Below are 19,382 nucleotides of genomic sequence, written 5' to 3' on the forward strand. Positions count from 1 at the left end.
GTCTTCTCATAATGAAGACTTCAGTCTTGTGTTTCTGTAGCACATTTGTGATCTGCAGCTCCTTTTTACCATGCTGACTTGTTGTTTTCTCAGGAAAACAAAAATATATATATATTGTAAATCTTGATTTCTTTTTTTTATCAGCCTGATTGGATACATACACATCCTCGGTTGAAACATACTCTATCTCCATTCTTTAATCAGACATTTGTAAAAAGAAAAGAACCACTGCAGATTATTTTTAAGTTTCATGTGGTGTTTAATGTGTTCTCAGAGAACGAGATTGTCATCTACCTAACATTTACTGTGTGAGATGCAAGATGCTGATGATTGACTTTGACTAGAGTGACAACACTTTAGGGTACGATAATTTTCATCTTAATCTGATCCAAAGTCAGTGTAATTGGTGTTTTGAAACTATGCAGTGTTCTGTTCCTGGAGTGACAGGAAGCTAGTCCAGATCCAAAATCTGCTGAGAACTTAAAGAATGACAGGCTTAGCTGTTGCACGTGTGGGATGCACTTTCTGTTTCAGAAATCTCATCTGAGGGAGTACCTGGGTATGTCAGAGAGCACACAGAGAAAATTAAGCCAAGGTTGGACAAAGATCTTTTGCTTATTTTCTCATAAAAGCCTGATTGCTTTTATTCCTACCTCTTCTCTTCACCAAAATGTTTTTTCTGAGATGGATAGAGATTTAGAAGGGACTTGAATGTGACAGCAAACTGAAATTTCTCTGCAGGAGATGCTGAAATGATAGTGTTTCTATTTTGGTTTTGCTGGGTGTTATTCGCTGCTTATAGTTGTAAATACCATTTTAGAGGATGTAGTTAACGGCTTAGGTTGTCATCCCACTGATCCGCACTGGGATTATAACTTGAAATGAATATTTATTTAATGCACTAATTACTGTGTGGTAGAAAGTGAGTTTTTTTTAATATAGCTGTTTTCTGCCGTGGTCCCAAATTAAGGATAGTACGTCTCTGCAATGTATATTTTAGCCCCAGTGTAGATTACGGGCTCATGACAGCATTGACATTACCTTGTTAATGCCGATTTTTACCTGTAATGTTGAGGCAGTCGAGCTTCAACAACACCTCTAGCTGCCAAATTTGTGAGTTGTTTTAGAAAACGAGAGGAGAAAATCATGATGTAACTTGCAAAATCTGATCTTCTCTCATCCTAAATCATATTGGAGCCAGCCAGTTTTGAACTGTTCTTATTTGCTAGGGAAGAAGAGAAAATCTTAAGGATCTGGTATAAAACATACTCTGCTCTTGATGGCAGCATATGTCAATCAATATAAGTATTGTTTCAAATATGCCAGTCTGTGGTGGTTTCTGCTTTCTCCTAGCTGCCACTTTGTAGTCGCTGTGAATCATCACTGTCTAAACATCAGTTATAAAGTTTTCTAAATGCTCTAAAATCCAGTTCAGATCTCTTTTTACTTATCAGGCCTGTCACTGTCTGAGCTAATCTTTAATAACAACTAATTTTTTGGTGTTGGATTGTCTTATACTACTTTTAGCAAAACTTTAAAGCCAGGTTTGAGATCATGTCTTAAAAAGGTTGTAGAGAGACAAATAAGTACATATGGTCTATACTATAATAAGCATGTACCAGTTAAAGGTGTTGCTACTGGAAAGTTTTAGTGAAGCTTGATTCAAGAAAGTCTTAGTTAAATAACACAATGGAAACTTAAGTTTTGTTTGGTCACGTGGTGTTCTGGCTGCTTGTCATGTAATACAGCTATTTAATCCTAAACCTGCCACGATTAGAAAATAAAGAATAAATGCCTATCTTGTACAACTGTATAATAAATTTATCTGCTATCATAACTACTTCAGTAATATGTTTTCTTTAAAACATACAAGACAGATTGGGAGATACAGACCTAATCTTTATGTATTCATCTCTCAGCATGAGATGATGTTGACTCAGTAGTCAGGGTTCTACTTACCTGTTTAAGTGAAGATTTCTAGGGAAGAATGATGGGTTTGATATGTGAGAAAACCACCTAGTTAAATCTTTGGAAAGAAACTCCTGAATCTTTAATGTATGTGGGTTGAGGAAAAACAAGTACTTCACACTCAGCTAAATCTTTTCTTACTTTTGGCCGAAATTTCACTTCCTTTGCCCTCAAGGCAATTCTGCTAGTTCTGTTTTTGTTCCAAATTTGGGGGCGGAGGGTGTGGAATGAGATCGAGATTCTTGTTTTCAGAAGTATTTTTTAATTATGTATTCCCGCCTGCCTTTATTAGAAGAACATAAACAAAAAAAAAAATCGTTTGAATAACATTATCGTCTTAAGTGTATTTTCATATCCTTATTATAGTGTTGGAGGACTAAGGAGAGCATTCATTAAGAGCTAATTATGGTTGTGGGTTCTTTTTAATTGCAGGAGTCAGAGTTACCATCAGAACTGAATAATGAAGGATACTGTGATTTTAACAACAGGCCAAATGAGAACTCTTACTGCTATCAGCTCCTGCAAGAGCTCAACGAGCAGAGGAAGAAAGGCATTCTTTGTGATGTTAATATTGTGGTGAGCGGGAGGGTCTTCAGAGCTCACAAGAACATCCTGGTTGCAGGCAGCCGCTTCTTTAAGACTCTCTATTGCTTTACAAACAAAGAAAGCCGTAACCAAACCACTGTTACCTATTTAGATGTTGTTGCTGTTCAAGGTTTTTCTGTCATCTTGGACTTCTTGTATTCTGGTAACCTCGTGCTGACGAGCCAAAATGCCATTGAAGTGATGTCGGTGGCCAGCTACCTTCAGATGACGGAGGTTGTCCAGTCCTGCCGCAACTTCATTAAAGATGCCTTAAACATAAGTATAAAATCAGAAGCTCCAGAGACCGTTGTCGTGGATTACAACAGAAGATCTGTTAGTAGGGATGGCTTGTCTCCAAGGGATCAGAAGGTTGCCAGCTTCTGGGCAACGCGAAACCTTACCAACTTGGCAAGTAGCATAAAAACTGAGAACGATGGTTACCCTATTGATGAGGGCCAAATGGAAAGCTACCAAATGAATGACTGCAGCTGGGTCCAGGACAGCTCACCTGAAATGGCTGAAAATGAATCTCAAGGTGAGGGAAAAGTTTTTGTATGGAATGACATGGGCGCACAGGGACAATCAGTTCAAGAACCTGGAAAAGCAAGAAGGAAAAACCAAACTGCAAAGAGATTTATTTATAATATACCACCTAATACTGAAGAGAATTCAGAAGATTGCTCAGTGTTGCAACCGTCAGTCCCATATCCAGAAGAAGATTTGTCGTTTATTAAAGAAGAAGCAGGTAAATATTGCTTAATGCCAGTCGTGTCATTTGAAAACTAAATTATTGAATAAAGTACATGACAATGTAACTTTTTAAAGGTATGTTGGATAGAATGTTTTAATGAAGTCAGCACACCAGTCAGGTTACTAAATCAGTAATCTGATTAATTTAATTCTCCACCTTGTTGACACACAGCAGTGTATCCTCAGCTAGAGAAAGGAATGACAGTGCTGTGCCATGCAGTATGTAACATGCTCTTTGCATTTGATGCTTGAATTGGGGATCTTTACCAGCCAGTGGAAACTAAAATTCTTAGATTTACATTTAATCTGTAGCCACTACTAGGCACAACATCAAGGAGTGATAACTGGTAGCTAATGATGTTAGCTGGTTGAAAGAGAGAAAGGGCCTTTATAATTGCCTTCCCTACACTAGCAAAGGATTTTTGTGGTAATCTCCCTCACCTGAGTGTCACCTAGAAAAAGAAGTCAACTTTCCACTGCGGTTTGTTGTAGGGGGTATCTGGGAAGCTGCAAAATGGAGTAATCCTAGCTAATATAATAGAAACTCTTAAAGCAGATTTGTGAAACAGATTGGAAAGAAATGCCACAATGACATACAGTAGAGATGATATCTTTTGTAGAACTATTCTTTAAACAAATCCTGGGAGTGACTGACTTCATAGTTGTTTTTTTTTTTTTCCCTTGAGGATTTATGGTTAATGTAAAAGCTAGGATAAAATTAAATATGTTTACTAAACAAATAAGTTTAAAATTAGTTAGTGTTAACTAAACACGAATTGTTATAAGCAGCCTGTGCATAGTGTAATTGGGATTTGGGGAAATCATAGAATGGTTAGAGCTGGAAGGGACCTCAAAGATCATCTAGTTCCAACCCCCCTGCCATGGGCAGGGAAACCCTCCACTACACCAGGTTGCCCAAAGCCTCATCCAACCTGGCCTTGAACACTTCCAGGGATGGGGCATCCACAACTTCTCTGGGCAACCTGTTCCAGTGTCTCACCACCCCCTGAGTGAAAAATTTCTTCCTTATATCTAATATAAATCTGCCCTCTTTCAGTTTAAATCCATTGCCCCTTGTCCTATCACTACATGCCTTTGTAAAAAGTCCATCTGCAGCTTTCCTGTAGGCCCACTTTAAGTACTGGAAGGCTGCTATAAGATCACCCTGGAGCCTTCTCTTCTCCAGACTGAACAGCCCCAACTCTCTCAGCCTGTCTTCATAGGAGAGGTGTTCCAGCCCTCAGATCATCTTCGTGGCCCTCCTCTGAACTCACTCCTGCAGCTCCATGTCCTTCTTGTGTTGGGGACTCCAGAGCTGAACACAGTATTCCAGGTGGGGTCTCACGAGAGCTGAGTAGAGGGGCAGAATCACCTCCCTGGACCTGCTGGCCACGCTCCTTTTGATACAGCCCAGGATACGATTTGCTTTCTGGGCTGCCAGTGCACATTGCCGGCTCATGTTGAGCGTCTCATCCACCAGCACTCCCAAGTTCAGGTTTTTATTTTTTAAATTATTAGCATTGCTATTATTTTGTATGAATAGTTGAAGTATATATTTGAAGTAATGTCATTTACCTGTATCACTTTTAGATGAATTAGCAGTTTTGAAAACATACCCTACTTTAGGAGTCAAATTAAAGATAGATTTGAGACATAGCTAGAACAGTTCTTTAGATGTATCTGTTTCTAAAGCATTTTTAAATTTATGTTCCTTTCAAACATCAAGGGATTGTGGATATCCTGTGTTTCATGGGCTGAAGGGGTAGAATTAAGAGGGAAGTAAAAAAAAAAAGAAATCGGCACTCACACCTGTGAGTATGGAACGTTTCCAGATATTTTTATATTCCAGTGACAAAACAGAAATTTGAAAGCAACTTGAGTTCTGGGAAGGGTCTAGGAACCTCTGTTTATTTAGCTGGAAGGAAGGATGGCCTCAGTTTCTTCCTATATCCCCGGACTTGTTTAAAAACAAGGCTGAAAGAAATCCTTTTGGTGGTGGCAAGCACAGGACACGTCTCCCGGGCAGCACATAGGTGCGTGGCTGGCAGCTGCCGTGGTGCCAGCAGCCTGGCAGAGGGCAGGCGGTGATGCTGCGCTGTACCAGCAGCACCGCAGTGACCTGCGACAGTACAGAGTGATGCAGGCTGGAGCTGTGGACTTGCACACCGGGCACACGAGCAGGGGCGGCCAGTACGGGTTGTGTCAATATAGTTAGCAAGGAGTGTGGCCCTGGAGGAGCAGCCTTGCTGAGGAGCTGACATTCATTCTGTGAGTGCTTCAGGGGGTTTGCTTGGTTTGCTTATCTCTGCTCTTCATCTCTGAACTCAGTGAGTAGGTCTGCTTTAGCTTTGCAGTTCAGCTTGGGAGTAAGTGCTTGAAAAGTGAATTTCTTGATCTTCTCTTACTGTCTAAGCTTTCTTAGATTGCACAAGGCTTCTTCTGACTGAAATGAGAATAGAAACTGTATTTCAGAAACCATGCCTATTGTGCCTTGTGTTCGCAGCACCGAGTTACATCTAGCCTTAAGTGAAGCGCCTTTAGAGGTGTGTAGTGGGGATGCTGAGTGTCTTCAGCACCCACACAACAAATCTGCCTGTGCTGGGCTACACTGCTTGCTAATTATGTACTTAGTTGCAGTGGCGTGAAAAAGGGGTAGCAGAGGATCTGGAGCAGGAGCTGGGGACCTCTGTATTAATTTGCACAAACATCCAATTTCTGACACAGTTTAGCATGTGATTTCTATTTCTGATTTATGAGGTAGATATTCAACCTGTTTTACTCTTGGAAATACCCCAGAGAATGTGTCTACTAAATGGTGTTCCAGCAACAGAAATAAATACTTATTTGCATTCTGCAGAATTTGAGTATGTGCTGTGGAGCTTTCTTGAAGAAATAATGGAGGATATGGGCAGTGCAGTGGTGATTAAATGGGTTTAGTCCTTCCTTGTTCATTTTTTTTTTGGACAGAAGCACTAAGGTTTCCAGTAACTCATTGTGCTAAAGAGATAAATTACAAAATGCATCCATGCAACATCTTGATGAAAAGAGCTGTATTAGAGGCTAGGGGCACACTCAGTATGTGCTGTGAGGTCTGTCCAAAACTGTTGAAAGTTCTATGATTGCAGGGGGAAGTTTATTTTACTGAACTGTAAAATATTGTCAACTAATGACCTCCTTGAGCACAACATAAGTGCTCTCAAGTAAGTAATTACATTTTCTGTCAATGTTAGAACTATTTCGGAAGCTATGTCTAATATTTTTTTTTATAAAAATACCTTTACTTCTATAATACTGTTATGTGCATGCACATTGTTTGAAACAAGAAGAGATATTGAAAGTATGGCTTGGTATAGCTTACTTTCACTCATAATCTGTGCTTTGGTGTTTGGTGTGTTTTTCTTCTCTGCTGCTGGCTAGCTTTTTCTTCACTCTGCAGGTCGATTCCACTCCTAAATTGCTCCCTCTGTGCCCAAGAAAGAGTGGAAGAGGGAGTGGTGGAAAATTAGAAGAATGACAAGAATGAGTTGTAGAGTAACCTGTAGGTTATATGGTAACTTTTTAGTTGTGGATTAAATTTCTCATGGAGATGAAAAACTACTGAAAATAATAGGTGCTGGGAGTTAAAAATGCATAATAAAATGTCTTCTGGAATAGGTATAAGACAATGTTCTGAGAAGAAAAAGAAGAAATAGTAAATTCTTAGGATGAAAGCTAAGGTTGTCCCGTTGGTTGCTAAAAGTGAAAGAATGAGCTTCTACTATTACACTTTGTCATGTGCTGATGAGGGTAACCAACACCAACTGTGGTTATGAGATGTCCGGTTACATGCAAAGTGAGTGGCTCTGTCCTTGATTATGGTTTTGGGTTGTCTGGTGTTTTTGTGAGAGGAAAGAAATACCATAGATATGGTGGAAGGGAAGCCTATTTAAGAGCACTCCTCTCACTACAAAAATGTACTCCAAAAGCCACTACCTTAAATTCCATAGCAAATGGACTTTCCAGTTGGGTGCTGCTAGGTAAGTATTAGATAATCGACAATAAAAGCTTTCTGAACTACCTGCTATCCCTCTTGTCCCTGTAAAGCAAACATGTTCAACTGCTCCTTGCCAAATGTGAGTTTTCCTACAGGTATCCGTAAGGCTATGTCAGCTTCTCCTTCTCACCCTGTGTTGCTAGTGAATTTATATTTAACACCTTCCTTGTAAAAGTAGCACTTTGGTGAGCTTCAAAAGACTGCATGAAGTTGAGATGGATTTTAAATTGCATGTACCGCCTTACTTCATTTACCTGCTCTTACTAAAGCTTTCAAGCCTTCTCCAGTTTTAGCTTTATTAATTAAAATAGCTGCGTTTCTTCACACTGAAGGTTACCGCTTATGTCACCATTTTCCCTTCTAGTTGATAATCTGCTAAAGAAATGTCTTTACAGCCATGGCGCATCCTACAATTAACAATTTACCATGGTGAAATAACAGTGCAGTCAGTCAGCATCTCTTAGTCAGTTTCCAGTTTATTGAAGCTCAGTGATTCTAATTCATCATATTCTTAATGTCTGTTCATAGTTTTTTGTAAATTTTTATCACTCCTTGAATTTGTTTTCCACTTGGCCTGTTTTTTGGAGTGCGAGTGTCCTATCATGAGGCTTTGGAGCACAACTGTGAAATATTGTTTATACTTTCCAGAGCTGACTGTGTTGATTCTTAAGGGGACTTGTATGTGATATCCCAATAGCTTTATGAAGCTGCCACCAGATTATTTGTTACTGTGATTTTCAGGCTACATAGTGCTGCGTCACGTAATATGTTGGGACTGGGGGGAAAGATAAAATGGCAGGATAAAAACAACCCTTTTGTGGAGCAAGAGGGTCCCTGATTGATTTTTGTAGGGATTCTTAGAGAATTTAATTCAGCTTGCTGTAGAAGCAACTACTTCTCGGAAGGATACAAGCAGTGGCTAAACCTGCTTACAAAAAATGTAGTGCTGTTCACAGTTTTTGTCATGACATGAGGGAGAAGCATAACACAACTTGATCAAGACTTTACAGTAAAGACAGGTAACTTCATATTTGAAAAATCAAGATTGATGGACATGTATGTATTTCTTGTAGGGATAAATCCCTCTTGACTGTCTGAACTACAAAGCAAAAAAAGTAGTACAAGAAAATTAAGCTTTATTTCCTACTCTTCCATGGTACTATGACTCAGTCAGATCTTCCTCGGATCTCCAGATGATAACTCTGATTGAAAGATTTAAATTGCTTAATGGACCTTTAACCTCTTTATTTGCCCCATTCCCTATGTAATCTGGTATTGAAGGCCCCATAGGTTTTTAGAAGTCATCTAAAGACAGTATAACATCTGGGGGTCAACCTCTTTCTTTCTTTCTCATTACATTTACCTCTCCTAGGGACGACTGCAAAGACAAGTTAGATCCTCACATTCTCATGGTGCGGTCAACCACTGACCTTGGAGCTTTAAGCAATGTTCTGCATATTACTGTTGTGTTGGGGTTTTTTTGTTTGTTTTTTAACCAAAGGGGAAAAACAAGCAAGGTGGATGGGTTAGAGAAGAAGGTTGTGTGGTGTCTACATACCATTTCTGCCTGAAAACCTATTTTCTTGTTGCAGTGCAGTTGAAGCACAGGCAATACATTCACTTATAAAAAATTGTCAATCTGAAGTGCTGATGTGATTTTTCTGCTACCTCATTTACGAAATAGTGATGATGATGGCAGCAGCTCCGTAAATAAAGAAAAGCAGGGGCTGTGTATCTTCCTGATTCATTTGGGGGGCATAGTTCCAGCCACAGAAGTTAGCTATGCTATTTCTTCAGCTAGCTTCCCTCCTGCATCTCAAAGATGTAGCTCAGTAAGTCAAATCTAATTAATTTTAATACATGTTGAGCAGTGAAAGTGTTTTTACTCTTTTTGGATTGTAGATAATTTTCAGAGTAGTGTGGAGCTTTTTTTAAACTGTCATGAAGATCAGAATATAACTTCCTTTAAAAAGCTTTTTCCCAGCTAATAATTACCCTAGAAAATGGTCTTCCTTTTATCTAGAGCCCCTTTATCTCCTACTTGCTGGTTTTCACATGCCTGTCCATTCCCATATGATATTTATGAAGCTGAAGGACCGCCGAAGGACTTTTTGAAATACCCTTTATGCCTTCATTGACATATGGTACAGAAAAACATTAGGTTTCTTTAACGTGCCTTGGTAGGCCTACTCAATTCGGTTAGACCACCATAACTCCCCGTGAGAGCACTCTTATGCTAGAGTGGCTTTGTCATGTAAGAGTTCATAGAGGTATAAATTGATCAATTGCTGTTCACTTACTCTGGACTTACAAGTCTTAGTGTGTTGTGTGGTTTGTTTTTTGAGGGGGAGTTTGGTGTGGGTTTTTTTTTTTAAATTTGAGGGAAGGGATAAGTCATCTTCGGTGTTGGTAGCTGAGTAGAGTAGGTTTTAAGTGGCATGAAATTTGACTAAAATACGATTCCTTCAGGTTCTCTTTCCTTGATGAGTTGTTTTGCTTGTTGCCCAACCATTTATTCTCTGTGTACAGTTTTGAATTCTTCTGTATGGAACTTGGAGTCATTATTTTGGTGTGGAGGAGAGAGGCAGGCAGCATTTCTTACTTGTGCCAGTTTCTGGCAGGTATCAGTAAATGCATCCAACCAGAAATGTGTTCATAGTGTCGAAGATTTATTCTAAATGTAGAATACTGTAGCATAGCAAGCTTATACGATGCGTTTACCCTAAAGCTCGCTGTAGTACTTGCAGGACACATGCATTGGTAGGAGTACAGCTTCAGCAGACAGTTTCACTTCAACCACTAGCCTTCATGGGTGCAGCTGTTAGTTACAAGCTTCATCCTGACATACTGGGAACAATGGACAAGGGAGTTAGCAAGGTCAGTGGCCATTTTTACTGTAAAAAATGTAGCCACAATTGCAGAACTTTAGTCATTTCTGGTATTCCCAAGACTCGGGGAGGGTTGAAGGGGATATGATCTTTAAAGCTGGAACCCCCTCGCAGTTGTCTTTCATGGTCAGGCGATGTGTATGAAAAGTATGAGCTGTGTAAAAGTTCCAATTTTTTACACGTTTGCTTGCTTGTTACTTGAGTTGATCCCCTTCCTTTAGGGTGTAATGTTGCGTGTTACTTTGTAAGGAGAGCGTGACACCAGTCTGACAAGCTTAGTTTGTTGTGTACTCCCAGATCTTGTTATGCAGAGTTCCCAAGGAAGTATCTGAGTTTGTATGATTGGTCGTTTGGTGTTGGTTTTGGTGTGTGGTTTAGTTTTGTTTGAGTTTTTTTGGTGTTGTTGGAAGGTTTGGGGTTTTTCTTTTTTGTTTTAGTTTTTTTACAGATTTGTGCCTCTGTGTTGTACCTTACTTTTCTTCAAAGCCCAGTCTAAAGACAAAATTAATTGCTCAGTATTCCTGGACGAAGTTAGAATTTGGCAAAGTAAGTCTGGAATGAATGACTGTGAGATACCAGTTCAACACAAGAGTTTTGGTCAGTTATGCTGCTGCTTCTAAGACTGCCTGCGATTAGAGAAGCTAACATGAAATGAAAAGCTCCTTAGCATTTCCATTCAGCTGTTCTAGCATAAAAAGTTGTTCAGATCAAAACAGTCTCTACACAGCAATTGTATCTGTGCTTATGTCTTTACGTGAGAATAAATATAAAAGAAGACCTGTATCAGTTCTTGGTGTATTTGTCTTGACTACAGTGACATCAGTGGTCTTTGATCATGATGCACAGTGATTCTTCTGTTTCCTGTCCCTCAAGCTGATGTTTAGTTCTTCCTTTAAGAAGATATGTTTACAAGGTACAAGGTGTAGCTGATAAAATGGTAGCAATAACAGTTCTCTAGTGCTCATGCAGAAAGAGACTAATGGCTTTACAAGAGAACCCTTGTATTAGGGCTAAGATGGGAATAAACTTTATTTATTTATTTGGATTCTTTTTTACCCTCTCATTAGGGTAAAAGCTGGCAGCTTTGAGGACAAGTCGAACTTATTTCCTTGGATTTGTTCTACAGTAGCTTTTTCAAAGAGTTAACAAGAAAATAGGAGCAGAACATAATGCCAAGACGTTTAATTTGATTAGCAGAGTGTCTAGAATGGTTGGTGTTTTTTTACTGTATTGAAGGATCTTAATCCTAAATGCCAGTCAGTCTCTAGGAGTTTTGTGCAGCCTTTCAGGTGTATATCTCCTTCAAAGTCCTACTTATGTTAACACTTCAAATATAAGACTTGATGAAAAGGGGATGTGAAATGTTTATATTAGAAAGTCTTTTGAGTTATTTCTTGAATACTTTACTTGCAAAAGCTCTTGAGGTACATCCTTAAATTGACTTCTAGTGTTCATGGTGTGGTCCTTGAGCTCACAACATAGCCCAGAAGTTTATGGATGAAGCTATTTTCTTGACAGTGAACCCAAGAAGAGCTATTTTCCTGAAAACAGCTTACTGAGTCTCATACTGTTTAACATCTTTGTCAGTGATTGGGATAGTAGGACAGAAGACGCTCTCAGCAAGTTTGCAGATGGCATGAAATTGATGGGAATGGTTGATATGCTAGAGGGCAGGGCTGGGCTGGGCTGGGCTGTTGTACAGATGGACCTCAACCATCCGTAGGAATTGGCCAACAGGAACCCTCAAGATGCTGTGCGAAGACGAATGTCAAGTCCTGCATCTGGAAGTAGCAGCCCTGTGCATCGGTATAGCTGAGTGCTGAGTGGCTGTGTAATAAGCTCTACAGAAAAGAACCAGAGGATCCTTGAGGACAGCAAGCTGAACATAAGTCAGTAGTGCATCCTAGAAGCAATGAAGGCTAGCCTCATGGTGGTAGTATTAGCAAGAACATAGCCAGCAGGCTGAAGGAAGTGATAATAATAGCCCTGTACTCAGTCAGGGCCGACAAGAACAAATTTGAAATACTGTGCCCTGAACTTCAGGGCAGCCCAGTATAAGAAACGTGTTGGCAAGCTGGAGGGAGTCCAGTGGAGGGGCACTGAGGTGATTAGGGGGACAGAGAACATGTTGTTTGAGGAGAGGCTGAGGAAACTGACTTTATTTAGTATGGAGAAGGCTGAGGGATATACCTGCTGTCTTCCACCACCGTAAGGGGATTATAGAGAAAATGAACCCAGATGCTTTTCAGAGGTGCACAATGAAAGGGCAAGAGTCAGTTGTCACAAATTGCGACTAAGGAAATTCCAGTTGTATGGGAAGAAAACTGATGACCATGAGAGTAGTTGTGTTGGAGCAAATTGTTTATAGAGGGCTTATGGAATCTCCCATCCTTGTAGATATTTAAAACTTGGCAAGGTCCAGCACAACAATACAGTCCAGCTTTGAAGTTAGCCCTGCTGTAAGCTGGAGGCTGAACTAGGTGACCTTCAGAAGTCCCTTCAGACCTAAGTTTTTGTTTGAGTCTGTGATAGTCCCTGAGAACAATAACTTCCCCACAAATAAATGAACTGGATGAGGAAAGCTCTCACTGTTTCATGTTACACTGAGGTAGCCTTTCTGGGGAGAGATCAGCAAAATAGCTTTCCAATGTGAATGGCACCCCTTTCTCAGGGAGGAGTTTTTTCAGGGAATATATGATAATCAAGTGGAAAAGCAACGGGGTTATATATTTGGCATCAATTGATAGTCATCTGGCAGGGTTAGTTGGTGATAGATCTGCCTTCATGTCAAGGAAATTATTTTTTTTTCATGAATGAGAAATAGTAAAAATCAAGAACAACTGAGAGCAGTACGTAGAGCATGAGCGAGATTGCGTTGGCAAAATGTCTTAAGTTTGAGCCTTCTGTTGCGAGAGGCAGCTGAGAAGTATTGTGCTTTGACCCCTTTCCAGAAGCAAGGTTAAAGATGTGAGTAATACTCTGGGAACAAACGGAGTGCGACATACTTTTTCCCTCACTTTCCCAGTATGTCAGTCTTGGCAGCGCTGTTTTTTCTGTCATGTTACCTAACGTAAACAACAAATCCAGCTCTCTAATAGCAATCCAGATTGTATCAGTAGATTACCACTGCTCCCTTTACAGTCCTTGAAAGCTTTGGCCTAATCACTTATCCTGTCTACTTTCTGTCTTTTTTTAATTGATCTGGAAGACTTGGTGGAAAAACAGTATTCTTTTTTTGTCCTCTTTTGGTTTTGAGTGGTAATATATATAAAGAAAGCAGAAGTTAAGTTCATTACAGACAACTATATCTAATGTGAGGTTTTGTGTCTTCTCTCTGTGTGCCCTATGTCAGTATCCCTTTCTATAGTGACCTGTTCAATGGCTTCTATTGTTGATCTTCTCATTAATCTCTTTGTTCATCTCCTTTCCAGTCATATCTCCTTTTCTTCCCAAAAAAGTGAGCATATTTCTGGTTACAGAAAAAGCGCAAAACTTGTTAAACTAAGGATGTTTCTGCTCAGATGCTCTCTCTTTGGTGATACTCCCTTGCCTTCAAAGCTGAAAATCAGTGTGTCTGACTCCTGGTTATTGTTTTTCCTGAGAACACAGACAGTAGAACACAAAATCCTTTCATAAAGTTTTTGTTAGTTATGGAAAAGCCTACACAACCACTTCATTGTATTTTGAACTGTCTTTATCTCTTCTCAAATTGACATCTTGAATTTTAGTGCTGATAGTTAATCGGCTTATTTCTATTCTGTTAATTTTATTATTTTGGGTTTGGTTTTTGGTTTTAAGGTCAGGTTACTGGTAGAAACCCCTTCTCCATGCAGGGTATAAGAATGGGTAGATGCTGGAGGCTAATTGACATTAGCTTTTATTAACATTTAGCTTTTATTAGCAATTATTAACTTACACCTCTTTTAGAATCAACTAAACTGTAAAAAGGTGTCCTTAGATGAGAGGAAAGTTGTGGCCAGATGACCCGGTCTGGAGATATAAAATATTATTGCTTCTGGTTACTCTCTTTTTTATATTTTTTAAATTATCTTGCCACTGTTGTCTGTATTTCCCCGTTCACACCCCACCCCCAGTCTACCAGTACAGCTGCATATGTAGTTGCTTTCAGTCTCCTATCAGAATTGTCTGGGTTTAAGTTGACAGGAACAGGTTAGATGATAACTATATCTGCGGCTTTGCAAGCAGGTTTCAGGGGGCAGTAGCGCAAGTGGGAGGAGGAATGGGAGAAGTTACAAGCCACAGGAGTCTGTAACATCTTACACTTCGCTCAGCTAGTCAGAAGTTTATCTGACTGTAGGCTGTATGTCCACCTGAGGAAACTAGTAGAGGCTAGGTATTGCGCTTCCAGTTCCCAGTCTATATGTAATTCATGTCTTTCCTGTGTGGATGAGCCATATGACATTAAAAATGCCCTTTTTTTGTTGTTTTGTGTGTTTAATCTAGAAAGCAGGTTTTTCTAGGTCAATGAAAGTCTAAGAAAATAAGCATTACATTTAATTGTGATCTACTTAGCCCTATACTGTGCAGAGACTGAAGTGTTGTAGCAACCTCTTATCTCTTGTGGTATCTGTGCTGGTGTTCTTTCATGTTATAGCAGGTCTTCTCTCAAATGGGAGGTAGGAGGATTTAGTAACTATTATCTACACTAGATTATACCTCTTAAGTCCGTTTGGCTCTATGCTGAGTCTTGTGCTAAGATCTAGACCTGTGCAGGGGTTTGAGCTCCCTAACTTCCCTCAAACCTCAGTACCAGCTGTAAGCATAAATGTTCCTAATGAAATTCAACTTGTGCTCTGTTAAATCCAGAGGAACCGCCAAAGAGACAGTGTTGTAAACGTGCTCAGCTTGGTACAACTCTCACAGTCAGTCTTCGATGTATGCTTAGTTTGAAGGAATCTATGCAATATTACCTATACACAGCATATACATTACATCTGGGAACAGTGAAGGCTTGGTCTGTTGACCTTAAGTATTTCCCATAGGAGGGGAAAAAGTGGGTAAAACACTTCGATCACTGATCTTCCACTGGTCAACTAGAGACAGGACAGTTCCATAAGAGGGGGAAAACCTGCGAAGAAAAGGTCAAATATTTTAAACAGATTATAAAAGTTGGGTTTGTTTTTTTTCTCTGATAGATCCTGAAGCCTGTTTTAATCTAGGGGCTTTTAGCCTTGAAGTCAAGTAATTTTTTCTCTTGCCCAGAACTGTACAACGCTGCTTCCTCACTAATCCTTTCTTGTGTTATAGAAGGAAGTTTTACTGCTCACCTCAAAGGAATGTGTAGTTGGCATGTCTATAGGGTATCTGTGTTCTATTCTTTGAGCTGTTGTGAGATGCCGTTGCTGGAGTCCGTAGCTCCAAATTGGCATAAGGAGTTCTTGTCTCTTTTGGACATAACAGCTATTAGAGACAGTGATTTTAAAAAAAAAAATTAAAAAAATTTTCCTTACTACTTTGTTTCTTAAAGGAGAGGGATTTATTCCTTCCCCCTCTCCTTTCTTTCTTTCTATATCAAAATAGCTAGGTGGGTGAGCTAAAATACTGGGGTTTCCCTTCCATCATCCACTCAAGCTCTGCTTTTCAAAAACTCCGGTGGGATACCTAGTTTGACAGTTGTCATCCAGCTTTGTTTATCATTTTCTGTTATCTAACGGCGATAGGATGGAATTGTAAGCTTTCTATTTGTCGGTTGATTTCCTTTTGAACTGTTTTCTTATGTTGCGGATGAAGCTACTGCTGCCAACTGCAATACTGCCTGAGCAGTAGATGAAACTACTGCCTATGTCTAACGCTGTGAGGATTTGTAATCTGTACTTTCTTTCCAGTAAGACTGTAAGTTGTGAGTGTTTCAGTATGTAGCTTACCACTAACTGTGTGAAATTCTAGTTTACACAAAGAATTTCCTTTCCCAGAAAAGTCCTTAGAATGACCAGTATTAAAGACAAAGGGAAAAAAAACTCTTTGGACCATTGAAAGGTACAATGTCATGCTTGAAAGGGAAAAAAAAAAAAGGCTATGAAGCCCTTTTCACAACAGTGACGTTGGGAATCCAGTGTGAGAGGACCTGAGTGCCATCCAGACAAGTAAAAGGAAATCTGCCAATTTCCACTGCACTTGGTTTATTTAACAACCGTGTGCTTGTGAGGAAAGTAATGGGTTTATGAGTTCATGTTTTCCAACAGACTCCTGTCTTGGAGTTTGGGGGGAAAGATTGATTTGCACTCTTGCTAGAAGACGCTTTGCCCCATAAATATGATTTTGTCAAATGCCTAGTACAGCTTTCTTGTGTACTATTTATAGTTCTCTGTGCTGTGTAACAGTGATTCCACATTCACTCATGCAATTCTTAACTCATTACAAAAGTATAGAATTAAACAAGCAAGGATCTCCTTCTTTTTAAGGCACTGTTCACTTCTGAATGATTTTGTTCTTTTAAAGAGGGGAAAAAAAGCTACAAAGACCACACAAACTTAATGAAGATCTTGTCTAAAGACCAAATGTAAATACGCAAAGCAGGCTTTTAAGCTGGTTTATTCCAAGTAATTATGGTCTCTTGAATTGATGTGGTTATAGAGTAATGGAGATGATTATTCAAAAAAGGATTTAGACATAGCTGTAGGATACTTTATGTAAATAAAGGTATTTAAAGTGCTTTGTATACCACTGAGATATTTTAAGGCAATAAAGAAAATCACCTCCAGCAGAAAATGTTTACTTTTGTACCAACTAGACTGCCTATGGTAGACCAGATGAAGTCACTGCACAAAGCAATTGTAAAGCGAATCCAGTGGAAAAGTTTTTAGCCTTGTCATGATGATAGTGTGAGAGTAAATATCCTTACCATAAAAGTTCCTGTAGTATCAAAAAGGCTTTGAATTTTTCTCAGGGTGGGGAGAAGGAATGGTGCTGTGGAGAATAGTTTAAAGGTCTAATTTCATTGGAATTAGGAACTCGGTTACTTCTTTGTTTCAGTGTTGAAGATAATGTGAAAACCAATTGTAATTACTATTTAAAGGTTTGAAACTTTTTTGTCCCAGTTTAAAAAAGAGATATATTTTGCTAAACAACATGACTGATTAGAACCCGGGAAGCTGAAGTAAGACTGTGTCTGTAATAGGTACTTCGAGTGACTTCAAGTACGGATTGCTGCCGGGGACTTCGAGTGACTTCAAGTACGGATTGCTGCCGGGGACTTCAAGTGACTTCAAGTATGGACTTCTACCGGGTACTTCGAGTGACTTCAAGTACGGACTGCTGCCAGAATCTTGGCCAAAAGAAGCTTGGGAAAATGGCAAGTATATCTTATGGAGAGGAGGTTGTTTTTTGCCTCTAATTAAGGTTCTCTGTTTTCTATGTCACTGCTGGTAATATTTGATCAGTCTGTTTAGAGATTTATAAGATCAAGTGTTTACATAATCTTCTTCCCTATCATTTGCCTTTCTGGGTAATGTAAATAGGAGCACTTCCTTGGAGGGAGAAAAAGGAATTCAAATGTATGGAAAAGCAAAAACAGAACATGATTTATGTCAGCTTTTATATTGTGCCTGAATATGAAGATACCTGAGATCTTTAATGATCTGATAGCTCCTCCTGCTTAGTAAGCTAACTACAGTTAAATGGGCTTTGAAATTGAACATTTGGATGATGAAGATACGGAGTTAAAGATAACTTTAAAAGTAGATCTCGGAGCATGCTTCTCACTATTAAAAACTTCACTGCAATAAAGGTTCTGAATTCAGTGCAGCCATAACTAAAGTCCTCTTCAGTCAAACCTGTGTTATATAACCTACCATTTCACAGCTCATACGCCTTTGTTAATAGTTCAAGCAAGCAATTATCTGTAATTATTCTTGTGTCTGAAAACATACCAAAAAAACCCACCACATCTAAAATAATTATCAGTAGATCCTTAAAATACATGAAGTCTATACATAAAATACATAAAAGAGGATCTTAAGGATTGAGTAATTGTAATGCCTACCTCTTCTCTGTAATGCTTGGAGCTATTACTGGGATGTGGTTTATGGTTTACTTTAAAACATTTTGGTTTTTACAGTGGAAGAAATTAGGTCATCAGAAGGTGAAATTCACTAGCAGGGGATTAGAACTCAGGTCTTAGGTTGTCTGCCTGTTCTTAAACTGTTAAATTCCCACATATCTTGCAGCCAGATGTTTGCCTGTCTGTCATGCCCATGTTGATGTGTATATGACTGGAATTTCAAACCTTTTTTGAACTTATTTTTCTTCATGTAGGCCGTTCTGTGACATTATGTTGACATGCAGTTTGTGTTCTGATATACCAAGGCAAACTTTTGAATATTAGCAAAATTTAACTTCCATGTTATTATGGATTTTGAAGCTGGGAGGAGACAGATACAGGCCTGAAGGCCCACGCACATAACACAAGAATACTTTCGCTTTCTTCCTACCAGCATCACCATTAGAAACTCTTACGCATATAATCATGTAGCCTTAGCCAGTGGTTTTTTGATGCTTCTAGATGGTTATGATCATGTTCATGAATTCTCTCCTGTAGTACGTTGAATCAGTACCTTGTTCTCAAAATGGTCCTTGTATTCCTGCGTGACAGTCTTCATAGCTGTCGCAGCATCCAGTGCTTTTCTATTTCACAGTAATAGGCAGCTGTGGTAAACCTATTTTGCATGTATCCTTTGAGCAAGCTGTGTTATCATTGGTCCAAGGATATGTAAATAGCTCTCTTCCATCATAAGAAAGAAGTGGGATATTGCTACTTCCAGAAGTTTTTTCTGCTCTCTATTTTTTCTACTAGACCAAATTATATTGTGGGCAGAGAATAGCTAAGATCTGAACCTCTAACTTCCCTTTTTAGCTATTTCAGAATTACGTGGCCTCTTACTGTCCTACTGCTTTTGTCAATATTCATTCTTGCTTAGTTATGCTTTCTTTTTTTATTTATTTGTAGAGTCAGATCTTGGCAGGCAGTTCCTGCACATAGTTGTAAATAGAGTATTGGGAGAGAGGATTGTAACTGTCTAAATGCCACAGAGCTAGAGGATTTCTAATCCAGAATGCAGTGTTTTCTGGCATAGGTGACCTCTAGAAAATAGAATACTACTAATACACTCTGATTCATGAAATAAGACTTCCTTTCAAAG

At 39.2% G+C, this 19,382-nt stretch overlaps 1 protein-coding gene across 3 annotated transcripts in view; it reads left to right on the forward strand.

Annotated features, from left to right (window-relative positions):
- ZBTB10 (zinc finger and BTB domain containing 10) overlaps nt 1-19,382 on the forward strand; it is a 28,691-nt gene that overhangs the window by 5,757 nt on the left and 3,552 nt on the right. The window contains exons 2-4 of one of the 3 annotated variants that reach the window (XM_086609422.1): nt 2,404-3,298; nt 14,365-14,394; nt 17,363-17,536. In XM_086609422.1, coding sequence (XP_086465548.1) covers nt 2,404-3,298; nt 14,365-14,394; nt 17,363-17,536 — 1,099 coding nt within the window. Of the gene's footprint in view, nt 1-2,400; nt 3,299-14,364; nt 14,395-17,362; nt 17,537-19,382 lie in introns of all 3 variants that reach the window. The other 2 variants (XM_086609423.1, XM_086609421.1) reach the window with 2 other exon arrangements.

The sequence above is a fragment of the Tauraco erythrolophus genome, chromosome 3 (assembly GCF_009769465.1).
Source record: "Tauraco erythrolophus isolate bTauEry1 chromosome 3, bTauEry1.pri, whole genome shotgun sequence".
NCBI classification, from domain to species: Eukaryota; Metazoa; Chordata; class Aves; order Musophagiformes; family Musophagidae; genus Tauraco; species Tauraco erythrolophus.